Here is an 18,481-nt window from a genome sequence, read left to right on the forward strand (position 1 = left end):
AGAATGTTGACCCAAATGCTGCAAAAACCATAATATAACCTAAGAAAGACTACAGGGATCTGTGCGGCTCTGCCCCACATATACGTGAATGGTGGATACTTCCAGGTAATAGAGAATTAGTGCGAGTAGTGGTTTTACATTTGGTTCCAATGATGCAAGAAAAATGTGTAGACTGTAAACTAGGGGCTTGCAGCAGTGTCATCAGGTCACGGCGAGAATCTGAGAATACAAGAAAATGATTCAAGATATCACAAGGGAGAATACACAAATAAATAGGTTTTATTTCAATTTAGATTCCGGATTCAGAAAAATAAACAAAATAAAGTGCAGGTGTCACCATTACGACGAGACAGTCCAAAAAGGAACCACAAAAACTCTTTAAGCTCCCCATAAACCATTATAAAGTCGCCGGAACATATCTGTTTTCTCACAGGTACAATCGTCATTACTTCTGAAAGAAAATCATCCACCTCCTTGTGACCCAACACCCGTGTCACACCGCCTTGTGGCCTAAAACCCGTGTCGCATGACCTCGTGGCCTAACATCTGTGTCACACCACCTCGTGGCCCAACACCAGTGTCACACCACCTTGTGACCCAACACCCGTGTCACAACGCCTTGTGGCCCAACACCCGTGTCGCACATCTTTATGTATAAACAGAAATCAGTCTGCGCGGACGCTCTCTGCATTGCACATCCGACTGATGTGAGGGTTATCGCAGATCATGCACTTCCCGGCACTGAGCAATCTCCTCGGATTATGTGATCAACATTACCCAACAGCAATGCAACCACCCTGCAGACGCAGGATCTAACCCGATAACTGGAAGACATTCCTGGGTGTAGACTTCATGTGCTTGGACCCATTTCTGGACCTTGGGGAACAAGGTTTGTGGAAGACATCTATCATCTCAGACCGAGGTCCTCTTATTTTTAGCGCAAACATGTTTAGAATTCAAAGTCCTCATTAGTCATATCAATAGCCCAGGCGAACTTCTCTCGCTGAGTCTTGTTGTAAATCTTCTCAATCGGCACGCCGTACTTCTTACACCTGTAACACAGTGATAGACTGGTGGTGAACAGTGAGACGCCATGTTTCCCCGGGTACACAGACATGTGTGGGCAGGGGAAACAGCTGCACTCTCCTATAAATGTCCTGGACATTTTGGATTTAATCACCAAGAACCTCAATTCTCTATCATATGATCTAAACAGCTCTAAATACCCCAAATCTCCAACTTCCTTCATTCTCCCTGAAAGAAATGTAAATTCAGTACAAAACTACGGAGTTGTAAATGACACATTTCAGCAAAACATCAATAAACAGAAGAGTGAACACAGACATCATTAATCAGGATATTACTGAAAGGGATCCTAAAGTCTGGTGGTGTTATGGGCACAGGAAGGAGGACAGTAACGTGATGTATTTACCAGGCCACGGTGATCCTGGGGTCCAGGTAATTCAGTTTGGACGTGCCCAGAGCGATCTGCTTGTTCTCCTCTTTGTCAGTGGCTTGTAGCTTCAGCTTCATGAGCTGTTCCTCCAGCCTCTCGCATTGCTTCTTCTTCTTCTCCAGCTCTCTGTACACACAAAGACTTGGCTCAGCCGCTGGACAGGAACCATTTAAGGGCCCCGTATCCCAAACACAGGTAAGACAATGATATCCCAGAGACCCGGCAGGCTGACGGGGTAATGAAGCTGCATGGAATCTAGTCCTCGAGATAGCAGGTAAACTAACTTCTAGATCTGTGCTTTGTTGTGTAGTAAAGCGTGGCGGGGTGTCTGAAGGCCAAACCAGGGGATCCGGAGTTTACCAATCTGGACATACAGTAGCAGGATTGGAAACAAAAAAGCCCGGAATTGGCCCCCCTACATAGCAGGTTACCTGCATATGCACACAGACTACAGTAGGGTGGGTGGGAGGTGCAAGAGTGTAGAAGGACACATCTGTCACTATCACAATGCCCAGACACGTGAGCCGGCACACTGAGCTCAATGTGACGTCTCAGAACATACCCAGAGCATGTACAGTACACGCACTAGATCACATGACAATCTCCCAAATCATTCTGACAATGGATCAAATCAGCCTTTGAAAGCAGATGAAGCGCGGGTCAGATGGAACCACATAGGCCGAGATCTGACCATGTCTGGGGGGCTTTAGCACTAAACAATATGGCGGACTATAGCCCTGCCTGGGAGCGCTGGGTTCAGACGGCTTATGACTATACACACTGTAGCCAGCAGGGGTCACTGTCCTCTCCACTATACAACTCATTCATAAGTAAGCTTATTAGTAAAACCTTTATCTCGTATATAATTTGTTATTGAATACCCCCCCCACATCCCCCCTTTTTACAGTAACCTGCTTGGAATGTACCCCTTTCATTGCCTCTACTAAATACAGGATCCGCCTCTGTACCCTGTATAGTTCACCTGTGTTCTGCTGATACATCGAATGTCACGGCATATTCTAGATATGACCTGTTAGAGACATACACTCCTGTAGTTACAGGGGCTGCTACACTGCAATACAGGATTGCAGTGTCACCTGTCTCCACTATCGGTAGTACAATCATTACCGCAGCCGGGATGCACAAACCGCTCAGTACATAGAGGAACATTGCAGACATAACACAAATCCCTACTTCCTAGTCCGGTCAATGCCCTTTGCTTTGTGATCGGCTTTTGCTTTCTTCAGCTCCTTCTTGGCTTCCTTCACTTGCTCTTCCTTCGCATCAATCTACAGAACAAATCACAGGTACCAGATCAGCAGGAGGCACAGGTACCCACCTGTGTGCCCAGATAACAGGTTGTAAATATACAGTATGTACCCGGCACAGGCACCAGATCAGCAGGAGGCACAGGTACCAGGTTGTAAATATACAGTATGTACCCGGCACCCGATCAGCAGGAGGCACAGGTACCCACCCGTGTCCCCAGGTAACAGGTTGTAAATATACAGTATGTACCCCGGCACAGGCATCCGATCAGCAGGAGGCACACAAACAGGTTACCATCCAAGTACCAAGGTAACAGAGGAGAGATGGATCGATAGATATATATATATATATATATATTACACACACACACACACACACACACACAGTGTACCAGATACAGATACACGATTAGCAGCTCCTACCAGGGGCAAATCTGCCAGTCCATGTGCCCAGGTAACAGGGTCACCAGCCAATCAGCATGGAGTGACAGGTACCAGGGGCTCTATACACCACATGTACCAGGTATAGGTACAGGACAAGCAGCTCACAGCGGAAGCACATGTACCAGTCTGTGCGCTCAGGAAATGGGACCCCCCCCCCACACAGTACAGGTGTGTCCACGTACATATATCCTCCGTGCGCTACAAATCACGTTACACAACATCTGAGCTCCATGTGAGTCGGTAGCACTGAGCACATCGGCGTGTAACTTTTTCTTTGAAAGAGTATTATTTGCAAAAGAAGTGGAACCACAAGCAGCTTCTGCCGATTAAAATGTGACACGCCTATATTCTGTGTGCGACTGCTACGCTGTTGTACTGTTTAGCATTCCTTTGTGAATAAGGAGCACTATAGCTGAAAGATGTTGGGTGGAAAGATGCTCAGCGCTACGAGTCACGCCAATACATGGGGCAACTAGAAGGGCTGTTTAACGGGCAAAGCAGCTAGATGTATGTGGACACATCTGTACTGGCACAGTGTGCTCTCTTCCCCTAGGCCAGGCATTCCCAACCACAGTCCTCAAGGCACACCAACAGTGCAGGTTTTGTAGATATCCAGGCTTGAGCACAGGTGACTTAATTAGTATCTGAGGGATTCTTAAACCATCTGTGCTGAAGCATGGATATCACTAAAACCTGCACTGTTGGTGTGCCTTGAGGACCGTGGTTGGGAATGCCTGCCCTAGGCACTCAGTGAAGCATACATTAGGGGCACACAATTTGAAACTATTTGTGATAGAAAGTACTGAACAAAATGACAACATCCAATAACAGAAAACGCCTAACGCTGACCTCACCTTTGCCTGTAGATTCTGCATGGACTTTTCAAAGGTCTTTGGAGGCGCCCTCTGGTGGTTACAAAGAAGTGCAACAGCTCGGTTTGCACGGTTGTAAGACAGAATTTTTGCTGCCACGTTATCGTCCTCTGTGTGAAAATGGGGACAGTACCGTGGTTTTAGATGCATGTCACGGTGTTACTTAAATATGGAACAAGCGTGACTGGGACCAGTCGCATACAGCCAGTTCTCGAAATAGTCGTCATATGGTCAACCGACGTTACTATGGCTGGTGTGTAGGGATCAAAAATACACCAAGGCCCCCGACACATTCACCTTGGAACAACGACTGATCACCCTCTAGCGAATGCATGCCGTAATGCCCAGGTATCGGGGATCATTGATAGAATGCTGCAGAGGATTCCAGAAAAGCCAAGGGGAAGGCAATAGACCATTCCTGGATCTAGAACAATGTGAACACACTCACCATTGGTCAGCTCCTTCAGCTGCAGTTGCAGGGTAATGGAGGCATTGTATGTTCGGAACACCTTGGCAGACAGCCCGTCCATTAGGTCCTGGAGGTGCTTGTTGAGAATAGTGGTCTGAATGAGAGAAGAAGCTTCATCAGTTGTCTGATAATCCTGCTGTTTACCTGAGGCCCACAACCATCAGGCCACACCTACCCTTAACAGCGATCGGGCCACACCCACCCTTACCTGCGACCAGGCCACACCCACCTCTACCCTTATAGACGTCCCCTTGACTCTCACATCCTATGTTTCACACAAAGGTCGCAGAGGAACGGAGACACTGGATACAGCAGACCCCAGGTAATGTCCCCCTCCAGCTATATCTGTATGTACTCACACTCAGCCTGTCAAACAGATCATCCTCTGGATCTTTATTTTCCATAAACAGCTTCAGGTTCTTGAACACCTGAAACAATAATAGGAATTACCTGGCATCAGTCACAGACGTTACAATGAGCCTCTCCTGGACATAAAGACAACAGCTGTAAGTACAGTAATATCACCTACAGGGATACAATACAGGATGGGTTACATATATGCAGAACACACCTAGGGGCACAAGCCCACTAGACTCAGGAAGAGATAAGGTGCCCCTGCACAGCACAAGCACAATACATGCCCCCATCATCAAGTACCCATCATTATTACCTCCTTCTCCACAGGGAGTTTGTTGTAATATCTGATTGAGTCTTTTCCCAGGAAATCAAACTCCACCACGTACTTCTGCCCATCCAGTTCCGAAAACAGCTTAATGTGTTCCACTCGGAGAGAACAGCAGCCCACCGTGTCCGCGGTCTCACCCTCCTCCTTCTCATTGCCCGCTCGCAACGCCAACTGTCAGGAGGAAGCAACAGCAATGCTATATAAATGGGTCATTTAACGCTCTAGAACAATGGCTCCCAACCTTGGTACTCTTGACCCCCCCCAACACTTCACGTTTTCCAGGTCACCCTGCAGGTGCACTCGTTATTTAGACTTTAAAAAAAATCCACAGGTAGATAATTATTTCACATGTGATTCTGTGTGGGGATCTGGAAAACATGCACTGATGAGGGTACTTGAAGACCAGGGTTGGGAACCACTGCACTAGAACATTGGTTCTCAAACATGGTTTGTCACATTCACCTCTGGCTACTGGAAAGAGATCTTTATGTAAGACGCAGCTGCTCTATACCTTATCGATGAAGTAAAGTGCCACGGCTCTTTGTCTCTTCTTCATTTCTCGGGATTTCCAATCTATTCGATATTGAGTCCGGATCTGATCTACCACACCCTTCAGCCGCCTCGCTGTCTCATACTTCTGCCAGTCCTTCTCCCCCTAGACAGCAGACAAGATAAACATGTGCTGCACTCAACAGGACATCTTACCAAAGTCACCGATGATCGTCACATACATATAACCAACATCGGACACTACTGTAGAATAATATTATTAAATTCATGCTTATATAATGTATATGGTTCTAGTAACAAAACGGCAGCACTGGAAACGAACTGCGCAAACTACTACAACACCCCCAATACCAGAAATACAGCAAGTTCCTCACCTTCAGTTTAGAACTTGGGTTCAGCATAATGTACTTGATTGAGCTCTGGATATTTTCTGTCCAGGAAGCCAGCCAGGTGACTGTGTTGTCACATCGCACTTCCTTCCACTTGCGGCCAGCAGGGGGCTCCGGAACCTTGGAGTCTCTGGTGTAGTAGGTGTTATGGGTTATTCATAGTTGATGAGGTTGCAAACACCATCCAGTACAAATAGGAAGGCATTGAGATGCAGCAGAGTTTGAGAAGATAGGGCAGGCCTGGCGAACCTGTCGCTCTCCAGCTGAGAAACTACAAGTCCCAGCATGCCCTGTCACAGCTTTGCTAGTATGGAATAGTAGAACTGTGGCAAAGCATGCTGGGATGTGTAGTTTTATAATATCTGAAGAGCCATAGGCTGGCCAGGCCTATGCTAGGGCAACTGTAAACTTAAGGTCTAGCAGACTTTGAAATGATTACAGGAAGATTGGTTGCTTTGGGCAACGGCTGCATTTTATCTCTCTCCAAGTCACGATTAATCCCCCCCCCCCCAATAAGGCTGGTCTAGAACATTAGGGACTGGGTGAGAGGTGATCATAGAACACTAAAGACAAATAGGGAGGCCCTTCACCAATCATATAGCGCTAAAGTGAAAATTACTTTCCTGATAGTATTTTTAAGTTTTCAGGTCTTGTTCTTTTAATGATATCTGTAACAAGGAAACAAACACCTTCCCCCTCGTGTAATACTGTTATATCACAGGGATGTGTTGCTCAGGCCTCTAGGACTGTAGCAATATACAGATTTTAAATAAGCAAATATGTTTTTCCGGGGGAACCCCCCTTTCTGGGTACTCACACAGGTTCTGTGAGTGCAAGCGTGTCTCAAGATCTTTTCCACTTTCCACGCAGAGTATGGGACAATACAGATTTCCACTCTGATAGAATTAAAAGTGATCCTTTATTACAGGGGTGGCCAACCAATCAGAGGCAGAGAGCCAAAAAGTACAGTATGTTCTGGTAAGACAAAGAGCCGACACCATGAAAAATGGCCTAGATCCCAAAAGGCTATGCCCAATTTTTAAATGGGTTTTGGCCTAGCTGGCACAAGGCCATATCTCATTTATGTTTTCACACCTTTGGAATGACGTTTGTAGAATGACCTTGTGGGTCAGGCAAGGCACAGGTGGGAGCAGTGGGTCAGGCAAGGCACAGGTGGGAGCAGTGGGTCAGGCAAGGCACAGGTGGGAGCAGTGGGTCAGGCAAGGCACAGGTGGAAGCAGACGGTCAGGCAAGGCATAGGTGGGAGCAGACGGTCAGGCAAGGCATAGGTGGGAGCAGACGGTCAGGCAGGGCACAGGGGTACATACATTGTGACAGTTGATAAGGGAGGGGTACATACTGTATGGGGACAACTAGTCAGGCAGGGCACACATATGGAAGCCATTAGACATGGCATAGGTGTACATGCATGGGGCACTTGGTCAACCAACTGCACAAAGACGTTAGAAGTAGTTGGTTAGGCAGGGCATGGGGCATTTGGTCATGAATGGTACAGGGCGTATTAGTTGATCAAGTAGGTGTACATTGCTGAACGGATGAGGGCAGAAAGTGAAGAAGGGCACATGGATGTGAGCATATGGACCCAATAATGTCTATAAAACATGTTGCTATGTATTGCTCATCTACCCACACTGCTGGAGGCCGCAGCATGAAAAACCCAGCCAGCCAATGCCACACAAGCAGTTTACCTGGCGGTCACAGCTGGCGTCCTCATAACTCCCTCGAGCACAGCAGCACCTTACCGACCGCACTTCCACCCACATTATAGACATCAGTTGCCCAAGTGCTCTATGGACGTGATCACGATCAGTGCGTCCCCTGCGCCATAGCGCGATGCTGTGACGCCACAGCGCTGGTGGTGGGCTGGAGAAGATTGTCTCTACTGTTTCTCTCTGCGCGGCGCGCGCACCATATACCACGTACGCCGGCAAGTAGCCTGCTTCCAAGTGCGGTCGCCAGGGCCTCCATGGTCCTTGCGACTGCCGATATATGCGCCGGGTCACTGCTTATGTGTCCCCGCGGTACTGTGTGCGCCGGAGCCGCCGATCAATGGGAGGAGAGCCGCATGCGGCTCGCGAGCCGCGGGTTGGCCAACCCTGCTTTATTACAATATGTTAAAAAATGTGCAGTTATATAGTGCAATATCTGTACTCATCTGTTAGGTTCAGGAAGTCCAACAGTCAAGGTGTATGATCAGCTAAAAAACGGGGCCCCGTTTTCAGCGTTACTGCGGTCTTCCTTCCTTCCCACCAGATAAGGTCCAAGAAATTGCTGTGGGTTGAGTCCACCAACGCGTTTCGATCGTATCGTGATCTTTTTCAAGGTGACTCCAACCCAGCTACTAGTGGGGTTTAAATAGCCCTCCTAATTACATCATTACGTTCCAGTTTGTAGAATTAATTTCTATGTATAATTCAGACTCAACCCACAGCAATTTCTTGGACCTTATCTGGTGGGAAGGAAGGAAGACTGCAGTAATGCTGAAAACGGGGCCCCGTTTTTTAGCTGATCATACACCTTGACTGTTGGACTTCCTGAACCTAACAGATGAGTACAGATATTGTACTATATAACTGCACATTTAACATATTGTAATAAAGGATCACTTTTAATTCTATCAGAGTGGAAATCTGTATTGTCCCATACTCTGCGTGGAAAGTGGAAAAGATCTTGAGACACGCTTGCACTCACAGAACCTGTGTGAGTACCCAGAAAGGGGGGTTCCCCCGGAAAAACATATGTGCTTATTTAAAATCTGTATATTGCTACAGTCCTAGAGGCTTGAGCAACACATCCCTATGATATAACAGTATTACACAAGGGGGAAGGTGTTTGTGTTTCCTTGTTACAGATATCATTAAAAGAACAAGACCTGAAAACGTAGAAATACTATCAGGAAAGTAATTTTCACTTTAGCGCTATATGATTGGTGAAGGGCCTCCCTATTTGTCTTTATCTTCACTACCAGAGGGGTGGTGTTTCCCTCTTGGCCTCTTTCACCATACATTTCAGCGGCTTGCGCTGTAGGAACCCCATTCACCCTTTAAATTTTGATCATAGAACACTCACTGACTGCAGTTAATGATCACGTCCTCCGGCTCAATCCTCATTTTCAGCATGCCCATCTTTGGGTGATCACCGCGCCCCCGGAAGAGGCCTGGCGGCTCAGTCTTAAAGTTTCCGATCTTTTCCCGATGGCCGTCCAGCATGCAGTAACCATACTCCTCCTGAATCTTACTTGCCTCTTCCTTCAGTTTCTACACAGATATAACAGAACACATGACGGCTACTGCTGATAATCCACCGCAGAGAAAGATCCGGTAATACATGCCAAGTGTCATGTAGCCTAGCCATGCAGTGATGCCCTCGGTAGCTAGCGCATATTACCCTGTACATCACTGCAGTGATGCCCGCTGTACGCCCTCGGTAGCCATATTACTATTTACATCCCTGCAGTGATGCCCCCTGTACGTCCTCTATAGCTAGCGCACATCATCCTGTACAGCCCTGCAGTGATGCCCCTAGTACATCCTCTATAGCTAGCACACATCACCCTGTACATCCCTGCAGTGATGCCCCTAGTACATCCTCTATAGCTAGCGCACATCACCCTGTACATCCCTGCAGTGATGCCCGCTGTACGCCCTCGGTAGCCATATTACCATTTACATCCCTGCAGTGATGCCCCCTGTACATCCTCTATAGCTAGCGCACATCACCCTGTACATCCCTGCAGTGATGCCCCTAGTACATCCTCTATAGCTAGCACACATCACCCTGTACAGCCCTGCAGTGATGCCCCCTGTACATCCTTTATAGCGAGCGCACATCACCCTGTACATCCCTGCAGTGATGCACCTAGTACATCCTCTATAGCTAGCACACATCACCATATACAGCCCTGCAGTGATGCCCCCTGTACATCCTCTATAGCTAGCGCACATCACCCTGAGCGCACATCACCCTGTACAGCCCTGCAGTGATGCCCCCTGTACGTCCTCTATAGCTAGCGCACATCACCCAGTACAGCCCTACAGTGATGCCCCCTGTACATCTATAGCTAGCGCACATCACCCTGTACAGCCCTGCAGTGATGCCCCCTGTACATCCTCTATAGCTAGCACACATCACCCTGTACATTCCTGCAGTGATGCCCCCTGTACATCCTCTATAGCTAGCACACATCACCCTGTACATCCCTGCTGTGATGTCCCCTGTACATCCTCTATAGCTAGCGCACATCACCCTGTACAGCCCTGCAGTGATGCCCCCCTGTACTTCCTCTATAGCTAGCGCACATCACCATATACAGCCCTGCAGTGATGCCCCCTGTACGTCCTCTATAGCTAGCGCACATCACCCAGTACAGCCCTACAGTGATGCCCCTGTACATCGTCTATAGCTAGCGCACATCACCCTGTACAGCCCTGCAGTGATGCCCCTAGTACATCCTCTATAGCTAGCGCACATCACCCAGTACAGCCCTACAGTGATGCCCCTGTACATCCTCTATAGCTAGCGCACATCACCCGGTACAGCCCTACAGTGATGCTCCTAATACGTCCTCTATAGCTAGCACACATCTCCCTGTACAGCCCTGCAGTGATGCCCCTGTACATCCTCTATAGCTAGCACACATCACCCTGTACAGCCCTGCAGTGATGCCCCCTGTACATCCTCTATAGCTAGCGCACATCACCATATACAGCCCTGCAGTGATGCCCCCGGTACATCCCCTATAGCTAGCGCACATCACCCTGTACAGCCCTGCAGTGATGCCCCCTGTACATCCTCTATAGCTAGCACACATCACCCTGTACAGCCCTGCAGTGATGCCCCCTGTACATCCTCTATAGCTAGCGCACATCACCCTGTACAGCCCTGCAGTGATGCCCCCTGTACTTCCTCTATAGCTAGCGCACATCACCATATACAGCCCTGCAGTGATGCCCCCTGTACGTCCTCTATAGCTAGCGCACATCACCCAGTACAGCCCTACAGTGATGCCCCTGTACATCGTCTATAGCTAGCGCACATCACCCTGTACAGCCCTGCAGTGATGCCCCCTGTACATCCTCTATAGCTAGCGCACATCACCCTGTACAGCCCTGCAGTAATGCCCCCTGTACCTCCTCCATAGCTAGCGCACATCACCCTGTACAGCCCTGCAGTGATGCCCCCCTGTACATCCTCTATAGCTAGCGCACATCACCCTGTACAGCCCTGCAGTGATGCCCCCCTGTACATCCTCTATAGCTAGCGCACATCACCCTGTACATCCCTGCAGTGATGCCCCCTGTACATCCTCTATAGCTAGCGCACATCACCATATACAGCCCTGCAGTGATGCCCCCTGTACATCCTCTATAGCTAGCGCACATCACCCAGTACATCCCTGCAGTGATGCCCCCTGTACATCCTCTATAGCTAGCGCACATCACCCTGTACATCCCTGCAGTGATGCCCCCTGTACATCCTCTATAGCTAGCGCACATCACCCTGTACATCCCTGCAGTGATGCCCCCTGTACATCCTCTATAGCTAGCGCACATCACCCTGTACATCCCTGCAGTGATGCCCCCTGTACATCCTCTATAGCTAGCGCACATCACCCTGTACATCCCTGCAGTGATGCCCCCTGTACATCCTCTATAGCTAGCGCACATCACCCTGTACATCCCTGCAGTGATGCCCCCTGTACATCCTCTATAGCTAGCGCACATCACCCTGTACATCCCTGCAGTGATGCCCCCTGTACATCCTCTATAGCTAGCGCACATCACCCTGTACATCCCTGCAGTGATGCCCCCTGTACGTCCTCTATAGCTAGCGCACATCACCCTGTACATCCCTAGAGTGATGCCCCCTGTACGTCCTCTATAGCTAGCGCACATCACCCTGTACAGCCCTGCAGTGATGCCCCCTGTACATCCTCTATAGCTAGCACACATCACCCTGTACATCCCTGCAGTGATGCCCCCTGTACATCCTCTATAGCTAGCGCACATCACCCTGTACATCCCTGCAGTGATGCCCCCTGTACATCCTCTATAGCTAGCACACATCACCCTGTACATCCCTGCAGTGAGGCCCCCTGTACGTCCTCTATAGCTAGCGCACATCACCCTGTACAGCCCTGCAGTGATGCCCCTAGTACATCCTCTATAGCTAGCACACATCACCCTGTACATCCTCTATAGCTAGCGCACATCACCATATACAGCCCTGCAGTGATGCCCCCTGTACGTCCTCTATAGCTAGCGCACATCACCCAGTACAGCCCTACAGTGATGCCCCTGTACATCGTCTATAGCTAGCGCACATCACCCTGTACAGCCCTGCAGTGATGCCCCCTGTACATCCTCTATAGCTAGCGCACATCACCCGGTACAGCACTACAGTGATGCTCCTAATACATCCTCTATAGCTAGCACACATCACCCTGTACAGCCTTGCAGTGATGCCCCCTGTACATCCTCTATAGCTAGCGCACATCACCCTGTACATCCCTGCAGTGATGCCCCCTGTACATCCTCTATAGCTAGCGCACATCACCCTGTACATCCCTGCAGTGATGCCCCTAGTACATCCTCTATAGCTAGCACACATCACCCTGTACATCCCTGCAGTGAGGCCCCCTGTACGTCCTCTATAGCTAGCGCACATCACCCTGTACAGCCCTGCAGTGATGCCCCTAGTACATCCTCTATAGCTAGCACACATCACCCTGTACATCCTCTATAGCTAGCGCACATCACCCTGTACATCCCTGCAGTGATGCCCCCTGTACTTCCTCTATAGCTAGCGCACATCACCCTGTACATCCCTGCAGTGATGCCCCCTGTACATCCCCTATAGCTAGCGCACATAACCCTGTACACATCACTGCAGTGATGTCCCCTGTAGACAGAACACAAAGCAAGGTCCTCTCTGAGCGCAGGAAGCTCAAGGGGCAGATGTACATCACCCTGTACATCCCTGCAGCGATGCACCCTGTACATTTCCTGAAGAGGGAGCGGTAGGTGTACCAGGACCGGCGAGGCCAGTCTGACGCTACCAGGAGAACCGTGTTCTCCTCCCTCCGAATGCGTTGCAGGATTCAAGGCAACAACGGGTAGGGTGGAAAGAGGTAGACAAACTGGTACGGCCAGGGTGATGTCAGAATCCACCCCCACCGGATCGTGAGTTCAAGCACAGTAAAGGGGCAACTGGTGATTGTGTCGGGACACCATCAGGTCTATTTTGGGTGACCCCCAACGACGCACAGGTTTCTGGAAAACCTGAGGATGGAGACACCACTCGCCGGGATGCACATCTCGCCAGCTTAGGAAAGCGGACTCCCAATTTTCCATACCTGGTATGAACGCAGCCGATATGGCTTGATCGTGTGTTTGGACACAAAGCAGAATTCGACAAAGAAGAAGCCTCCTGTGGTGTCCAAAGGGCCTGGAACTGATGGTCTAACAAGGCAGCTCCCCATCCCCAGAGACTGGCGTCCATGGTGAGGAGCGTCAAATACCAAATGCCGAACCTCTTGCCATCTCGGGAGGATGGAGGAGCTGAGCCACCACAGCAAGAGACGTTCCCGAGGAGAAAGAATCACTCGGTGGTGAAGGCTCAGATGAGAGCCGGACCACTAACTGAGTAGACAGAGTTGAAATGGATGAGAGTGGAAGCGACCATATTGCACCTCCTCGAATGCGGCCACCATCTTCCCCAGAAGAGGTCCACCGTCAACCTTTTGGTTTGAAGAACAGACCTGTCTAAAAGCTAAAGGGAGTGTATTTTGCCTTCCGGCAAAAACACTTGCATCTGGACTGTATCTATGATCATCCCCAGGAACATCAACCGCTGTGTGGGTTGAAGGTGAGATTTTGGGAAGTTCAGGATCCACCCATGTTTTGTAAGAGTGGAATGCGTCAGCCGGGAGTTGTCTAACAGAACCTCCTGAGAGGAAGCCTTCAAAAGAGATAAGGTATTATCGTGACCCCCTTGGTCTGTAGCAACTCCATCATGACCTTGGTGAAGATCCTGCGGGCAGAGGAGAGGCCAAATGACAATGCCTGGAATTGCCAATGAAGATCCCGAAGCACAGGTATGCTTGATGCGGGGTCCAAATGGGAACGTCCCCGATATCAAGGGACATCATGAACTCTTTCTGTTCCAGACCGGCAATCACAGATTGCAGGGATTCCATCTTGAACTTTACCAGTTTCAGGTAAGGGTTTAGGTCTTTGGAGTATGGGATGTGCCAAGCTGTCCGGCTTTGGCACTAGGAAAAGACTTGCGTAGAATCCCTGGGACCGGCACCACCACCCCTGCATTCCTGAGATTCTCCATGGCAGCCTTCAAGAGATTACCTTTTTTCTGGAGAAACTGGCAAACTGTTTGTGAAGAACCGGTGAGGTGGAGGTAACCGAAAAAGGATTTTGTAGCCGACCGCTATCAAATACTTGACCCAGGTATCTTGGCAAGACTGCCCCCACACATCTTTGAAGTCCTGTAGACGTGCGCCCACCCTGGGATCCCCCAGATGGGATAGAAGGCTGTCATGCAGAGGGATTGGCGGAGGCTTTAGTCTCATGGTGGGAAGAGGAAGCACCTCTTCCACATCCTCTGGAACCTCTGTGTGTCTGAAAGAAGGGTGCCGGAAAGGTCCAACGAGGGACAGGAGGAGGAGCTGCCGTGGGTAGAAAATTGGGTAGAATGATTTTTCCCCTGGAGCTTGGGAGATCCATTTATCAAGTTCAGGCCCGAACAAGACTTCTCCATTAAACGGGAGTGCCTCCACTGCCCTCTTGGACCTGTAGGGCTATCTGCATCAGGATTAGTGTGCAAATCTGTTAACCTGACCCTCTCTCTAGCAAGTTGGAGAGGTGTTAGGCTATACTCACAGCTACCCAGGCCGGCCGGTGGCGGTATGGCTGGGTGAGGATTGAAACACGTGCCAGTGTCTGTTGCATCTCCAGAGACTGAAGTCTCTGCAGCCGGGGACCAGGGCACAAACCGTACGCAGACATGACCGGGCCCCCCCCCCCCCCGGCAGCTCCAACAGCGGGGTCAGGCAGTGGCAGACGCTGCCTGTCCCATCCTCTTACCTGCTGATTGGAGGTCTATTAACAAAACGTTTCTTCTTAAATGCCTTGCCCCAAGAGAGAAATCTAAGACTGCCAGGGAGCTGGCCACACGGTCTTTTAATTTAAAGTGCCCATGCTCCCTGCAGTTGCCCTTCTGTTCTCCTGTAACTTCAGTGACACCTAGTGGATGAAGGAGAAAGAGTGAAGTTGCCCATGGCAACCAATTCTCTAATACCTAGAATGTTAGAATGCACATAAATATTGCTTCAAAGCGGATTAGTTGCCATGGGCAATTTCTCCACTGGCTAATTTTTCCGTCTTTTCACTGCTTTTACATATCCCCACAAGAAACACCAGCATGTGTCCCCTATATATGCCCTGTACAGACACTGCTGGGTGGCATTAGGTTTCCCATGCACTGCATTCCCATACACTGTGCTATTACAGACACTGCTGATGGCCGGCGTTATGTTCCCCATGCACTGCATTCCCATACACTGTGTTATTACAGACACTGCTGATGGCCGGCGTTATGTTCCCCATGCACTGCATTCCCATACACTGTGCTATTACAGACACTGCTGATGGCCGGCGTTATGTTCCCCATGCACTGCATTCCCATACACTGTGCTATTACAGACACTGCTGATGGCCGGCGTTATGTTCCCCATGCACTGCATTCCCATACACTGTGCTATTACAGACACTGCTGATGGCCGGCGTTAGGTTCCCCATGCACTGCATTCCCATACACTGTGCTATTACAGACACTGCTGATGGCCGGCGTTATGTTCCCCATGCACTGCATTCCCATACACTGTGCTATTACAGACACTGCTGATGGCCGGCGTTATGTTCCCCATGCACTGCATTCCCATACACTGTGCTATTACAGACAAGGCTGATGGCCGGCGTTATGTTCCCCATGCACTGCATTCCCATACACTGTGTTATTACAGACACTGCTGATGGCCGGCGTTATGTTCCTCATGCACTGCATTCCCATACACTGTGTTATTACAGACACTGCTGATGGCCGGCGTTATGTTCCCCATGCACTGCATTCCCATACACTGTGCTATTACAGACACTGCTGGTGGCCGGCGTTATGTTCCCCATGCACTGCATTCCCATACACTGTGCTATTACAGACACTGCTGATGGCCGGCGTTATGTTCCCCATGCACTGCATTCCCATACACTGTGCTATTACAGACACTGCTGATGGCCGGCGTTATGTTCCCCATGCACTGCATTCCCATACACTGTGCTATTACAGACACTGCTGATGGCCGGCGTTATGTTCCCCATGCACTGCATTCCCATACACTGTGCTATTACAGACACGGTACATCAAGTTGCTACAGGCAAAATCACATTGGACACGGGAGCACCTCACCTGCTTCTCTTCCTTGGGCAAAGCCTTGCGAGCCTCGTTCTTCTCAAAAAAATACTTGTGTATCTCGGAGAAGTCACACTTGTACAGGTGCTTTATGGTCTTACTCTCTTCTTTGGTCATTTGCTGGAAGGAACAGCAGGAAGTGGGATCATTAGCCCTATGTGCATGACACAGATTACACCACATGTAATATTACAGGCTGACTGCAACACCTGACCAACATCGCAGGGTATCGGCGCTGGTCACATCTCTCCTGGGGATATTGGGCATTAACTCATTGGAAGGGACAGTCACAAGGGCGCGTGCTTCAGGACAGGAAGGTGCTATACAGAAATACACCCTACTGAAGGGCGCGTGTTCATAAGGGGCACCTATCGTTCCAATTATAGCCCCTAGAGCAAATATATCCGCTTATAAAATATTACCTCATGGACTTGGTGTATTTGTAACGTTATATAATAGACACAAGGGAGATGAGTGGTTTAGGAATAATGATGCAGGATCTTGTCTGTGTGATAACACCAGAGTACATATATACAGTATACACCACACACACCGGCTCCGCACTTACCGATTTCCAGTCTGTGAAGAAATTCTTCTGGAACGCTTCCTTGCTGGTGTATTCATGATCTAACATCTTGCCATAGAAAGTGGCCACTTCTTCTGCTGCCAGGCTGAGCTTCAGTGGTTGTCCTAAACATAAAGCACAGGCCCTCAGTCACCCACAGAGAGGACAGTTCCCTCACCCTGCTTCCAGCCCATCACCCACCTTCCAGCTCTACACCCGCACAGAGCTCAGTCCCCTCGGGTGCCGGACGGCTCCCCGACAGTAGGGATTCCGACAGTCATTACTCCAACGTCGGAATCCCGACTGCTCCCTTGTGGGGGTCCATGACCCCCATAGAGGGAGAATAAAATAGGTCAGTCCCCCTCACCTTCCTTCCAGCCTGTCACCAGCACAGAGCCCAGTCCCCCTCACCTTCCTTCCAGCCTGTCACCCGCACACAGCGCAGTCCCCCTCACCTTCCTTCCAGCCTGTCACCCGCACACAGCGCAGTCCCCCTCACCTTCCTTCCAGCCTGTCACCTGCACAGAGCCCAGTCCCCCTCACCTTCCTCCCAGCCTGTCCCCCGCACCTTCCTTCCAGCCTGTCACCCGCACACAGCGCAGTCCCCCTCACCTTCCTTCCAGCCTGTCACCCGCACACAGCTCAGTCCCCCTCACCTTCCTTCCAGCCTGTCACCTGCACAGAGCCCAGTCCCCCTCACCTTCCTCCCAGCCTGTCCCCCGCACCTTCCTTCCAGCCTGTCACCCGCACACAGCTCAGTCCCCCGCACCTTCCTTCCAGCCTGTCACCCGCACACAGCGCAGTCCCCCTCACCTTCCTTCCAGCCTGTCACCTGTACACAGCTCAGTCCCCTCACCTTCTTTCCAGCCTGTCACCCGCACAGTACTCAGTCCCATCCAGCCTCTAACCTGCAGAGCTCCTCATTCCCCCCACAAATATATCAGTAAAAGAATCTGATAATGCATAACTAAAGCAGATTAATGAGTAGTATCCTGTACCCTACATTTATGGAATGTTTTAAAACAGTAAGCCTGGGCCATGTAGTCCCATATAGGTACAAACCACAGCACATAGGTGAGTGTTGTGGACCACTGTGTGTCAGGGCCGCCTCTAGATTATGTCCATTGTGTCGATTTTCTGTATATTCCTGTGTCCGTACAGCTGGTTACACAGACGGCGAACAGCAGATGCGCCCTCATATACTATTGCTGCAGCGGTACCAGTTTTCCTTAACGTGGCAAATCCCATGCAGCTCAGCTTGTGCCAAGTGTATACTGAGCCAAAAAGTGATAAAGTGGAGAGTAATAAAGAGTGCTAAAGGTA

At 49.9% G+C, this 18,481-nt stretch overlaps 1 protein-coding gene across 3 annotated transcripts in view; it reads right to left on the reverse strand.

The window, feature by feature from the left end:
- Window positions 1-261: 261 nt before the first annotated feature.
- Window positions 262-18,481, reverse strand: part of TOP1MT (DNA topoisomerase I mitochondrial) — a 45,099-nt gene continuing 26,879 nt past the window's right edge. For 2 of the 3 annotated variants that reach the window (XM_083144922.1, XM_083144923.1), the window contains 12 exons: window positions 17,162-17,283; window positions 16,591-16,713; window positions 9,184-9,371; window positions 6,079-6,223; window positions 5,706-5,849; window positions 5,180-5,365; window positions 4,869-4,937; window positions 4,489-4,603; window positions 4,023-4,150; window positions 2,651-2,745; window positions 1,433-1,582; window positions 262-1,052 (listed from right to left, as the gene is read on the reverse strand). In XM_083144922.1, coding sequence (XP_083001048.1) covers window positions 950-1,052; window positions 1,433-1,582; window positions 2,651-2,745; window positions 4,023-4,150; window positions 4,489-4,603; window positions 4,869-4,937; window positions 5,180-5,365; window positions 5,706-5,849; window positions 6,079-6,223; window positions 9,184-9,371; window positions 16,591-16,713; window positions 17,162-17,283 — 1,568 coding nt within the window. In that variant the 3' untranslated portion in view covers window positions 262-949. The remainder of the gene's footprint in view (window positions 1,053-1,432; window positions 1,583-2,650; window positions 2,746-4,022; window positions 4,151-4,488; window positions 4,604-4,868; window positions 4,938-5,179; window positions 5,366-5,705; window positions 5,850-6,078; window positions 6,224-9,183; window positions 9,372-16,590; window positions 16,714-17,161; window positions 17,284-18,481) is intronic. The other variant, XR_014444041.1, reaches the window with a different exon arrangement.

This window comes from Crinia signifera, chromosome 5 (assembly GCF_055691185.1).
Source record: "Crinia signifera chromosome 5, ASM5569118v1, whole genome shotgun sequence".
Lineage (NCBI taxonomy): Eukaryota > Metazoa > Chordata > Amphibia > Anura > Myobatrachidae > Crinia > Crinia signifera.